The 13,005-nt window shown below is 39.2% G+C and overlaps 1 protein-coding gene across 18 annotated transcripts in view; it reads right to left on the reverse strand.

Annotated features, from left to right (window-relative positions):
* The window catches only part of KLHL32 (kelch like family member 32), a 241,943-nt gene that overhangs the window by 106,693 nt on the left and 122,245 nt on the right, over positions 1-13,005 (reverse strand). For 13 of the 18 annotated variants that reach the window (XR_008298452.1, XM_015077790.3, XM_027057227.2 and 10 more), the window contains one exon: positions 12,291-12,389. The exons of 1 other annotated variant lie outside the window; for it this stretch is intronic. Coding sequence is in view for 12 of the 17 variants with exons in the window: in XM_015077790.3 (XP_014933276.1) it covers positions 12,291-12,389 (99 nt within the window). In the remaining 5 variants the exon portion in view is untranslated. Of the gene's footprint in view, positions 1-10,810; positions 10,963-12,290; positions 12,390-13,005 lie in introns of those variants that run through there. 4 more of the 18 variants (XM_027057228.2, XM_053222456.1, XM_053222453.1 and 1 more) reach the window with 4 other exon arrangements.

The following is a 13,005-nucleotide window of genomic DNA, read 5'->3' on the forward strand; positions in this document are numbered from 1 at the left end:
ATATTTATACAAATATGTATATGATACATCCTGATTCAACTAAAACAAAATATTAGCAGCAATTGAAAAAAAACCACTGGAAAAAAAAACCCTCAGCATGCTCTAATTCTTGGAGTCTTTGAAGGCCTATTTAAATATATTTGTGGTGTATAACAGAGGAATTCTACAATTAGGTTACTAATACATTTTCATAATCAGTGTATGCATAATATCCAAGGCTCATGAATAATTTTATATTGTTCTTTGGGAAAGTCTGTAGTAAGCTGGAAATCTAGGAAGGAAGCACAGAAACATGGCCACCATCAACAACTAATAATTCGAGCCCCATTCACCATGTGTGGCAAAATGCTATTGCAAAGTTTACTAAAGCTGGCTCAGCACATCAAGCAATTACCACTGAATTATGGACTATAGAGGAACTTAATGTACACATATTTTTCTTTCTTTAATTGAAAATAGTCTATCTGTGCAACTAGGGCTTTAAAATTTCAGTAACCATCAACTTTTTTTGAACTATGAGAGGCAAAATCAGGTTACAATTTTTTTTAAAGAACAACATAGAAGTTATTATGATGTATTTCCTTACTTAGCTCTGGTATACAAAATCAGAGTGCTGAAAATTAGCTCAATTCTGTAGACAGTCTATGTGGATAACTGCACTTAATCATTATTATACATAAAAATGAGGATTGGAAGGGGGTTTTTCTTGGTGGTTTGTTTCAAATCTGCATTGTCTTGACTTTTTATATTTTGGATGTTGTGAAGGATACATAACATCGATATTTTCATAAGTACAAACTAGGACCAGTTTGAATTTATCTGAATATGAGGACACTTTTGAAATCCAAGTGTCAGTGATTTACCAGGCACATAATTGACATGGTGTGGCAACAGCGTCTAAAGCAGTGGTTCTCAAACTGTGGTCCCCAGACCAGTATTTCGCTGTCAGTTGGAATCTTGTTAGAACACAGATTCTCAGTCTCCTCACCAGACCTCCTGAATCAGAAACTCTGGGAGTGGGTCCCAGGAGTTTGTTTTAACCAGCCATTCAGGTGATTCCACATATGGTCAAGTTTAAGAACCACTAATACAGAGTATGCATTTGAGTAAAGAATGGAATGACTCTATATTCTTGCAGCAAAACAAATTGACCCCACTCCTTCATCCCAGCCTCTGCAGCGGGCAAACATACTGAATGCAGGAGGCTAAGGCCAGGGTACCTAGAGCTGATTTAATGATACAGACAAGCAGTCATTTTCCCAGGGCCTGAGCACACGTTTCAATGTGGGAAAAGGCCAGAAACCTGTTCTAAAGGACATCTGTGGATAGAGAATGAGAAAGGGGGAGGAGAAGGTTCAGGAAGGAATGACAATTGGGAGGGAGGTGGGCATGTCAGTAGCATTCTCCTAGTAAGGAATAACTTATATTTTTCTTCTTTTAAACAAATTCACTGCTTTCATTTCCCCTAGTTAGGAGACCTTAGAACACCACACAACTACAGTATAAAAAATTCCTACCACAGGGAGGTTTCATGGCACCAGAAGGAACACAAACAAAGATGCATTTTTAAGCAACTACTTTATGCTAAGCTAGAAAGGAAAGCTGTTTTTCCATTTTTTTTCTTGGATTCTGTATATGAGAATGAGGCAAGATGTTTTATTTCCAGGAAGGGTGAGAGAAATGGTAAAACAAAACTGCCTAACTACAAAGCAATAGTACCATGTAAATGTGTTGCTTTTAAAAGCACTGATTTTGCTATTTATTAAAGTACAATTTCAGTGTATGTTTTCACAATTCAGAGGCAGAGAGAAAGTGATGGTTCATTTAAATTATTTGCGACTTTTTCCCCCTAAAATAATCAATATATGCCCTTCTACAAAATCAAAGAAAAGGGGCTAAAAGAAAAAATATCTTTTACAGAATGGTGATTACTTTCAAAATTTTCAGGAACAGACTTACTTGTCCAATATGCTGTCAATTGGAGGTAGGTAGTAAATTTGCTGACATTTCCAGGAATGAAGGAAGATAAGAGTGAAGGGAAAGGGGAAGAAGATAACTGTAGAACTAACAGAGGAATTCACAAGGGAAACAATGCCTTCTATTGGCTCTGGTTTCTAGGGCACATACTATAGGCTAATACTGCACTATCTCATTGAATCCTTCAACATCCTTAAAAGGTAGATTGTATACAAGATCCCATATCTGTATTTTACAGATGAGGAGTGGGGGCAAAGAGGTTAAGTAGTTTGCCCAAGGTCACATAACTCTGGGACACAAACTTGTATCGTGGGGAAATAGATAGGTAAATAAACACAGACAATATAATGTGATCAGCACCCTGGAAGACTACTCATAATTAATGAAGAAGAGAGAAATCTGACTCCAACTAGGTGGACTGACCGGGCAACTTCAAAAGAGAAGATAACACGTGAGCAAGGTACTTAAAGGTTAAAGAGGAATTCATAAGGTGACAAAAGGAGGGAAGAATAATCCACCGAGAAGGAGACTTCATACAGAGTTTCAGGTACAGAGAAATGCATGAAGTTCATAATGACTGTGGCATCACACACAGGTAGTAATTTTTTTTTAAGGGCTAAAGAGATAGAAGTTTCATAATAAAGACGGAACCTAGGTGTCAGATTAGAAGAAATGAACCTTATCCTGAGTTTGTGGTGATCTACTGACTAATGAATGATTTTAAGCAAGACTATGACATTATCAGCCTGTTTTTTGTGTTTTTTTTTGTTTTTGTTTTACAAACCAGTCAATTAGAATTTTTTAAAGCTATTTTTACAAAATCAGTCAAACACTTTCAAAGGAGGTAGCAGAATAGAGCAAGAGTGAAGGCAGATTCATTGGCTAGCAGGAAGTTTCTTTAGTCTAGGAAATAATGAAAATTTAAATGAAGACAGTGGTAACAAGAATAGAATGAGAGGGATTTAAAGCACTAAGAGGGTTCATACAAAAACCTGTACACAGATGTTTACAGCAGATTTATTCATAACTGCCTACACTTAGAAGCAACCAAGAAGTTCTTTCAGTAGGTGAAGGGATAAATAAACTGATACAACCAGGTAATGGAATATTATTCAGTCATAAAAATAAATGGACCATCAGGCCACAAAAAGATATAGAGGAAATATGTGAAAAGGCTACATACTGTCTGATTCCAACTTCACAACATTCTTTAACAGGTAAAACTGTGCAGACAGTAAAAAGATTAGTGGTTGCCAGGGGTTGAGGTGGGAAAGGGAGGGATGAATAGGCAGAGCACAGAAAAATTTTAGGGCAGTAAGACTACTCTGCATGATACTGTAATGGCAGATACATTTCATTATACATTTATCCAAACCTATACAATGGACACCACCAAGAGTGAACCATAATAATGTAAACTGTGAACTCTTGATAATGATATACCAGTGTAGGTTCACCAATGAAAACAAATGTACCACTTTGGTGGGGGATGTTAATGAGGGAGGTTATGCATATGTGGGGGAGGGTTATTAATAAGAAATGTCTGTATCTTCTTCTCAATTTTGTTGCAAACCTAAAACTGCTCTCAAAAATTGCATTTAAAAAAGTGAAAGAGGTTGAGTTGAAAGGTCTTGGTGACAATGTATGTTGGGGCACAAGGAGATGAAGGATTTTAGGATGACTCCTGGGTTTGTAGGGTGGGTTCACACTCAGAAAGGTCACGTGCCCTGTGATATCCAAGAAGAAATCCTGATTAGGCAGCTAGCCCCGAGATGATAAAACATGCCATTCTTGAGTAAAATAAGAATGGAACACATCAGGGAGACAAGAGAGAAAAAGAACAAGGTTGGAAACCTATTGTGTAACCAGGTGATAAGGATCCAGCTTGGGTTTTAGGGAAATAAATTGTTTTGTGGGCCATTAAAGTGACTTAGATTCTACAGCAAGGTGTTGATTAGCATTAGACAATAGGCTGGGGGCACAGCTGAGCTACTACCCAGAAAGGTAATCCAGACCTGACAGATGTCCGTGATAATGAAGATTTTAAAAACAAGGCATACTTAACAGCTGTTTAAGAAGCTAACCCAATAGAATTTAGAAGGATTCATGAGACCATGGAGCAGTGTAAGATTCTAGCAAGGTTTCTGCTTTGGGTTACTATAAGGATGGAAGTTTTCTAACAAAGATGGGGAGGAAAGGGGAGTGTGTGAGACTGGGTACAGATGAATATAAAGTGTGGGGAGGGGCAGATACCAAGTGCAAATGTTGGCTGACCAAAGAGGTCTGGCGCTCGGGAGAGGGGACTGCCATCAGTAGCCCTCAGCATGTGGATGAAAGAGAGCGACAGTAAGCAGAGAGCAGTACCAGCATGGAGCCACTGTGCCCGGATGAAGAGTGAAGGAGCTGCTCAAAGAAGAGCTTATATAGGATCTGAATGAAAAGAAGAATTAGGAGAGAGTCTTGAGAAAAGAAAACTGTAGCAGAGTGGAGCTACCAATGTGGAAATGCTGTAGAGTGGTCACATTAAGACTCCACAAGGGGCCCACTGCCTTTGATAATTGGGCGGCTTTGGGACCTTTGTTGGAACAGCTGTTGAGGAGTAATGAGGCAGAGGACTGAGTTCAATAGGATTGAAGAGTGAATAGAAGATAAGGAAGTACAGACACTGATCACAGTTTGGAAGTGAATGGGAGAGGGCTGTGATACTGAGAGGAGAAGAGAAGTCTGTCCTATCTTATTGATCCTATTTTAAAAACCAAAGGAAGGAGCCAGTGGAGAAGGAGACATTGAAACCACAGGAAACACAGAAGCACATGATAGAGTCAGGGGCAGAAAGGCTGTTTAGTCTTAGAGGAAAAGGCAGACATTTGAGTAGAAACATATTGAGGGTGGATGGTGGGTGGGGGTATGAATATCTCAAATGAAACACAGATTTTCTTGTAATGCCTCTAATTTCCAAGTATTAAAAACAGAATTAAATGAGATTGATATTTGTTTGCTTTGTGTATTGATTCTGAACTCCAGCATTCATAAAACATTGAGAACGTTTTACTTTTGAGAAAAACATGCTGAAATTTTAAAATTGCCCAGCTAACAACGTTAACTTTGATAAAAATTACTAGTAGGAGAAAAATCCTTCAAGGCAATCTTTTTTCTATTTAAAAACTTAACAAACAAGGATGATACAGTCAACCTCAGATCATCCACATAACGAATTAAAATGCCAAAATGACCCCTGGCCAGCCAGCATGCCTCTGAATTGCCACTATTGACATCCTTTGGTATGGACTTACAGAATAAAAGCCAACCTAATAGCATATGAAAAAAGTAATTGGGATCTTAAAATGGCTACTAAAAGATCTTATGGTACATATTAGAGCCAAATATTAATGTTATTTGGCAAATATGACATTTTGGATTATCCGTGCCAGAGAGCAAGTACTCTCAACTAGAGCAAATAATTAGTAGTTGGCTAAGATATACTAGGGCTGATACATTTCCATCCTTTCCGATCATTTTCACTGATTAAAAAAAATCCAAAATATTAAACCATTTGTAATATATTTTCCAAACTTTGTACTCTAACTTTCTCCAAATAGAAAAGTATCAGCTCCAGTGAACTATGGAACAGAACAGCATGTGGTTGGTGTATTTGATTAGGGGCATATTAAATATATATGTTGGTACAATCATTTGTCTTATCTAATGTGGAAAAAATAGCTCAGTGTTAGAGAAAAATGAGCATGAGTTCTAACTTCTCAACCTTGAAGATAAATTATTCTATTCAGAACACCTACCATGTATTATATATTTAGGAGATTCTGTTAATTTAATAATTAAAATTATAATAATACATTATTTGGAAGAGATAACTTTCTATACATCACTATAGTGTTACTTAGTTAAATAATCACAACCCTATCATAATGCTGTAAAAGACGCAAGATCCTCAGTGCCAAATGCAATTCCCACAGAAAGTATTTCCAACTTACAAAAATGTATTCAATGGGTAAAACTAATGAAAGACTGACTTATTAATATATTTTCTTCTCCTAATATAAAATCTCAATATGGAAAAAGCAGGGCAAAATTACTGAGTGGATGCACTATTCATTCCCTCAATACATACTGCTGTGAACTGAACTGTAGCCCTCCAAAATTCCTGTGTTGAAGCTCTAAGCCTCCATGTGCTGGTAGTTGGAGATGTGGCCTTTGGGAGGTCATTCAGAAGAGTGAAGGGCGGGGGAGGGGGCTCATGTGATAGCATTAGTGTCCTTATATGAAGACACGTCCAAGAGCCTGCTGTCTCTCTACCCTGCAAGAACACAGCAAGAAGGCGGCCATCTGCAAGCCAGGAAGAGGGTTCTCACCAGAACACCACTGCACTGGCACCCTGACTTCAGACTTCCAGCCTCTGAAGCTGTGAAAAATCATGTCTATTGTTTCAATCACCCAATCTGGGGCATTTTGTTATGGCAGCCCAAGCTGACAAATACACATCCTGAGCTCATGTGATGAGAAGGAAGGGTAAGACGTAGAGGGCAGTTAGGCCTGATCCCTGCCTTCAAGAGCCCCGGGGTAAACTGAGGTGGGCGAGACATTCTGCAATCACATTAACCCATGAGGAAATTGATGCAAAAGCAGCAGTCTAATACTTTCAGCCTCTGTGAAGCTATTTCAAGGATCCAGTGCTTCTCAAAGTTGAAAGCGGAAAACATACATTCTTGGTAAAAGAACAGTAAAACCACCATTTATGGGGGAAAAAAGGAACAAAATATCCAGAATTCTAATATCCCCATGAGAGACTAACATTCTATAAACCTTTGTACCTTCACCGAAGAGAGAAAAATGACGAATTCTCACGGTAGCCCATTTAGTGTAAACTAAATGAAGACAAGGGATGACTAATAAGCATCAGTCACAGAGGAGGGAGATTTAGGGCGCGAAGCTGTTTGCTCCCTCTCACTCCTTTACGTTCTTGGCTTCGGAATGATTAATAGCCAGAATTTTGGTTTTGCTTTACTAGATGATCCAAATGTGCACACTGTAAACAGAACAACGCCTTCAATCTGGCGAAATGATCTTTTACGCTTGTAAAAGCAGAAAATAAAACAAATGAAAAAAATAATAATAAAACAAATGCCCCTCTGTTTTCCTGGTGGTGATAAAACGCTCTACCTAAAGCACGCATGTCCCTTCCCTCTCCCTTCACAGCAGCGCGTCTCCTCTTTCAGGTCACGTCTTTCACATAAAAGTGCTAAACTAATGCCGCTTAATGACAAATTAATGTCCATGAATAAAAAATACACCTCTAATAGCATAGAGTAATTTGCCATTACAATATCATCATCGGACATGCCCCTGGTTTAATACGATGTATTTAATTCATAACCTAATGAGTGATATATAAAAAGAGGGAGATGAACCCTGCAATTACATTTATGTGAGTCTGTCACCTTATTTGTAAAACCTTAGAGTCATTTACATTCAAATTAGAACAAATGAGTGATTTCACAAAGTGCAGTGATAAATGACCACAGCAGCCCAAGACAAAACTGTATTTCCTGTGAACACATTAACAGTTTCCTATTATTTGTTAAAAATTACACTGCATATTGCCCAGTGTGGTGTGAATAATGACTTTTTTACTGATTAGGTCAGAAGACTAATATGTAGCAAAATAAATAATTTTTCTTTTCATTTTTTCTGATTTTTGCTTTAAATTAACTACTGAATTCTGGTGGATTCATACTGCCACCTGCTGCCTAGGAATAGACACTATGAGTGTTTTCCTATCAAAAGGCGTTTATTCACCACTTTTGTGGCCTTATTTAGAAAGTCTACGTGACTGTTCTTTCTTTTCAGTATATTTCAACTGCATGTTATACTCAAGGCTGATACTTGGCAAACAAACAAAAAAAACCCCACTTGCTAATTAAACAATAAGATATGCTATTTGTTCTTTGGAGGAGGTGGTACAAAATATACAAACTTTTTTTTTTAAAGCTAACTACAAAAAAAACATTTTCAGCAAAGCATGTGTCTCCTAATGCACCACTTTCAGGGGATACAAAGTCCAGTGGCCAGTTCCCCTGATTTTGTGACACGTGCATCAGGAAAGGAGAAGGTGGGGGAGGGGTGTGTGTGTGTGTGTGTGTGTGTGTGTGTGTGTGTGTGTGTGTGTGATGTTTTCGCTGCTCCTGCTCCTTGGTACAGTCTGAGGGGACTGAAAGCCTCTGCCTGTCACCTACCTTTCTCCCCTAATGACAAGTCCCAGAATGAAAGGTCACCTTAGAGGCCAGAGCACACAGTGGGCTAGAAAAGGCACTAAGGTTGCCGAGGAGGCTGGGGAGAAACCAGCCTGGCCTCAGAGATGAGGCTAAGGATGTTCCAGAATGGTCCTCAGAGGAGCTAATGGGCCTTTCCACTGGATCAACATTCTAGTTCTGAATTGAAGTTTTTCCATCCATAAAAAGAAAATAATAGTCACCCGCTTTAAGGGGTTCCTTAGCAGAGGGAAAATGAGAATCACTGTCCAAAACATTTAGTATGGAGAAGCCCTCAATAAAAGCTGTTTCCCTACTCTAGGAAAGCTAATGATGGTTCTGGGGACTATGGTTTGGCATGGAGAGAGGCTAGAAACATGCAGACCCTTCAGGAGGATATGATGAACTCATCATAATCTATAGCCAATAACAATGAGAGCCTCCAAAAAGAGTAAGAACATTAGTGATGAAGAAAAGGATCAGATCTGAGAGGTATTTGGGAGGTAGAATCAACTGAGCTTGGTAACTAATTGGATATGACGGTGAGGAAGGATTCTAAGACTATGTCCAAATTTCTAGACAAGCAGTAGGTTGATGGTACTATCAATAGAGAAAAGGATATGTTAAGTTTGAACTGCTTGTATGGTATTTAGGTGGAGATGTTCAGCAGCTAATTTTAAAAGCCTAGGAAAAATCAGAGTTGGTAAAACAAACTGGATTCAAAAAGTCTGTAACGTTTACCTGAGGGACTCACTAAACCAGGGGACACACTAGGTACCACTACATCTGTAGCCTATCACTCCTGAGGATGGTCTGCAGAGTTCCTTTATAAGATTTAAAATAGTGAATGGCATGTATAGAAACATGTATACTCTGAAAAGCAAGCTAATTCATGCATTTTACTGAACCCATTTTGAAGACAATAACTGCTCTTTAATGAATTTAATAAATAGCATCTTTCTGATGAAATTTTTAAAAAGAGCACCATGTACAAGGAAGAGGAGCAGAAGGAGGGAGGAGAAGGGAAATAAGGGTTCATATTTTGTTTGGACCTGGATCTCAAACAGTAGATGAAGGTCGACAGGTCATGCATATTAAGAGTACACTAACAGGACAGGCCACATAGGAGGGTCATCTGGAACTGCATGGCCACGTGGGTGAAGAAGGATACAAACCCGAGCTGTTGTTGGTAAATCCCCTTATCTTGGGATGAGGCTAGTGCTGTAGCCACTGCCCATTCCAAGCCCCCGCCCCCACCAATACTCATCTTTCCCACTACTGGTCTCCCCGTTTATTTCTCAAACATGCACTGGGAACCTGTGTGTTCACAAGAGCCTGGGGACTAAAAATGAATAAGGTGAAGGCCCCACAGCCTAGGAAGCTAATTCAATGGCTGTCCTCAATGCCTAAGGAAGATTGCTCCCATGGTTTGGGGTCCCTGCCCTCAGCAGCCTACCAGAGGGAAAACAAGAAAAATAAGAGCATGCAGTGGACTCAAGTGCCCCTTCCACTTGCTGGGGGTGGCAGCAGTGGCATTTACATCTGCACAGAGGAGTTTCAGGCCAGGCAACAGCTGATGACTCCAAGACTGAAGGAGTGTCAACCACAGGGTTCTCCTTAGACTTGTTTTTTAATGAGCACCAGAGAACAATAGGAGGGATCAGAGCAAGGTCTATCTTTCACAACTCTGGAAGAAAACCAAAGAGTGGTAATTTCAGAATAACAGATAAGACCAGACATCTTAGTGGGGAGAACGGCTTCACAGACTCCTAGTTGGACAAAGTACTAAACAAGAATGGAGAATATGTTAGCCTTGATTGATAGGGCACAACTTCTCTGGGTGTTTTAAGCACTGAATATTTTTCATTGTAACAAAAATATTTTAATACACCCGAGAAAATGGTCCCTTATGAAATTAAGAATCAGTTGAACGATCATACCAAAACACTGTAAGTAGGGAGTTATAAGACTATATCAAAATATAAAAGCAGACTGACCCACTCTGGTAATTTTACAATCCTAAAAAAGAGGAAGGGTATATGTTTTTTAAAAGACTGACATAATGAAGATTTCTACATACACATGGCTTTGGTTCCCTTGAGGTTTTCTTCCCCAAGTTGGACACCATGCAACATCACAGATAAAAAGGAAAAATAAAGTTCCATGAGAGAACAAAATAGAAACACTGGAAAAAAGAAAGTGAAAATTTCAACCATTGATCAAGTAGGATAATAATAAGCAAACTGTCCACAAAATATATCTATATGCAAGTGACATTTTTCCTCAACATAATAATGAACTGCAAAAATTAAGTTCCAAAGCCCACAAGTCACTTGGTATCTCAACAAATTCATCTGACGGGGTAAGGGAAAGTACCCATGAACTTCTGATGTTCATCCGGAATGCTCATTTATAGAAATTACAGGTGTATGTAAACACACACACACACACACACACACACACACACACACACACACACACACTGGTATATACACACTATTCTAACATGCATCACGATAATGAGCACTATGACCAAATTTTTGGCAACATACATCATTGAATATTACCTGCCATGGAAAAAGTGAATCAGGTGATGATGCTGAAGGCTCAAGTTGCAATATTTGATGTAAAAATGTCAAATAAAAGTAATTTCAATTTCACAAGTCAAACACACACCTCTGAAGTCTTGTAACCTTTCTCTGTTATTCCCATTTGCTACTTGCAGAAAGGGATTAAAAACAGCTCTCCCATACCACCCCACACTATTGAGGGGAAAAGAAAGGAAAATAAGATGAAAATAGTTAAACATTTACTGTTAGATTAAATGCACTGAGATAATGACAAAGCTTTCATCTACTGTGTTTGAACTGTTTCTCAGGTGACCGTGGCTGACACCCCTCACACTATCTCACAGGGAAGCACTGGCTCCCATTTCCCAAGGTTGCTGGGAAGATGCAATCGGATGATACACGAGAAAGAGATTTAGTAACTACCTCCCTAGTGAGTAACGGAAGTCAACCATAATGGCTTTCTTTAGAATTAGAGAAAATGACTAGGAAGAAAATAAAATAATTGGGCAGGAAAACAAATAGGATTTTTGTACTTACTAACATGTCATATGCACAAGGACAGTAGAACTAAATTGTGTGGGTTTGTCGTTTTTAAAAATGTATTTTCACTGTTGCTATAATGCTGTAATAAATGCAAATAAAAATCATGCCCGTGGAGGAAATGAGAGATCCCAATATAGGAAATTAGTACTTAACTCTGTAAAATAAAAGAGCCTCACAGCTACACTGTCTGCCTAAGACATCCCATATCTTCCTACTGAAATAAAAGTTTTTATCCAAGAACAAAGAGGGGTCTCCGGAATCAGAAAGGCCTATCACTCACCAGCTATATCACCTCAGGCAAACTGAGTACTTTGAAAAATCTCTGACTTTTCACCCATTAAAATGTGCAAAATTGTTACGAAGGCTGAACATGGAACACGGGTGCTCAGTGGATGGGCGTCTTCTCCCTCTCCCCCTCCCGGAGCCCCTCCTGATCATCCTGGCACAGCAGGGGAGGAGGGCACAGATCACTTAGCACTTTTCCAGCACTTACTGCCTGGAAAGTTCATGCGGTAATTAACTATATATGACTTGGTGATATATTAGCTACTGTTGCTGAAATCTTAAGTGTCTATCCAACTTTTTGTGCATTTGGGGTTATTCCTGCAGCCAGACAACACTGCTTCAAAGGAAGACCCTTCTCAGTGTCATCTCCCAAGTGCCTCGGCAGTCAACCCTGGGCATGACTGTTGAGTTACTCTGCTGCCAAAGGGCAGTGAGGATCTGGGGTAGGCAGGGAGTGTGGGGGACATGAGAGCTTCAGTTGCCCTTCTGGGAATCTCTTGGCCTGTGTCCTAGAGAAATTCTACTACAACAAGCCACCCCCAACTTCCATTTTACAGTCTTGGCACAGGTGAAGTGGGGGAGGGTACAGCTGATGACTGCAGGGGGAAGGGACACGAGGGGCACAGTAGCAGGATGAAAGCTCACATACCTGGATGAGATAGTGGGAACATAAATTGAGAAGCTCCAACAGCTGTAGGTGACTGCCAGCTGCTAATACATCCTGGATCACACCTGGCTCCAACAAAATCTGTTTTGGTTTTTAATAAAAAGAAAGCTATCAGTTACTTACAAATTAATACTTGCTTAATATGCAAATACACTGTATTTAAATTGCTGCTGAACAGCCTATATCTGAATTAATATTGTGCTTTATTATGGAAGTCAGTTCTTTTTCTTCTATTCTGATTGAGCTATGGCCCCCACTCAGATAGCTGAGTTGTCACTTCCAGAACCCATTTCTTATGTGTAAAGCTCTGCACTTAACCACTTATTTTTGTAGGAAGGCATGAACATTTGCAAAGAACAATTCTTAAAATTCTATTTGTGATGGAGGTAATCTTATAAAATGAAAAAGAACCAAAGTTTAGTTTTTCAAAGTACATTTCACAATTTTGTAGGTCGCAGAAACAGTATTGTTAACAGACATTTTAGGGAAAGGGGGCTTATGTTTCCCCCTTTCAATAGGAGACCACAGCGGCTACTATTCCATTGTACTTCAGAGTCCTACAACAGCAAATTTCAACCAAAACCTTCATGTTTCTTTTTCCCAATCTCAGATTCTCTAATCCTTTCCACTTCAAATGTAAGAAGGAGAAACCGCATTTTCAGACTACAAAGAAATCACAGAGAAGTAAAGTTTCCCC

The sequence above is a fragment of the Acinonyx jubatus genome, chromosome B2 (genome assembly GCF_027475565.1).
Source record: "Acinonyx jubatus isolate Ajub_Pintada_27869175 chromosome B2, VMU_Ajub_asm_v1.0, whole genome shotgun sequence".
In the NCBI taxonomy this organism is placed as follows: Eukaryota; Metazoa; Chordata; class Mammalia; order Carnivora; family Felidae; genus Acinonyx; species Acinonyx jubatus.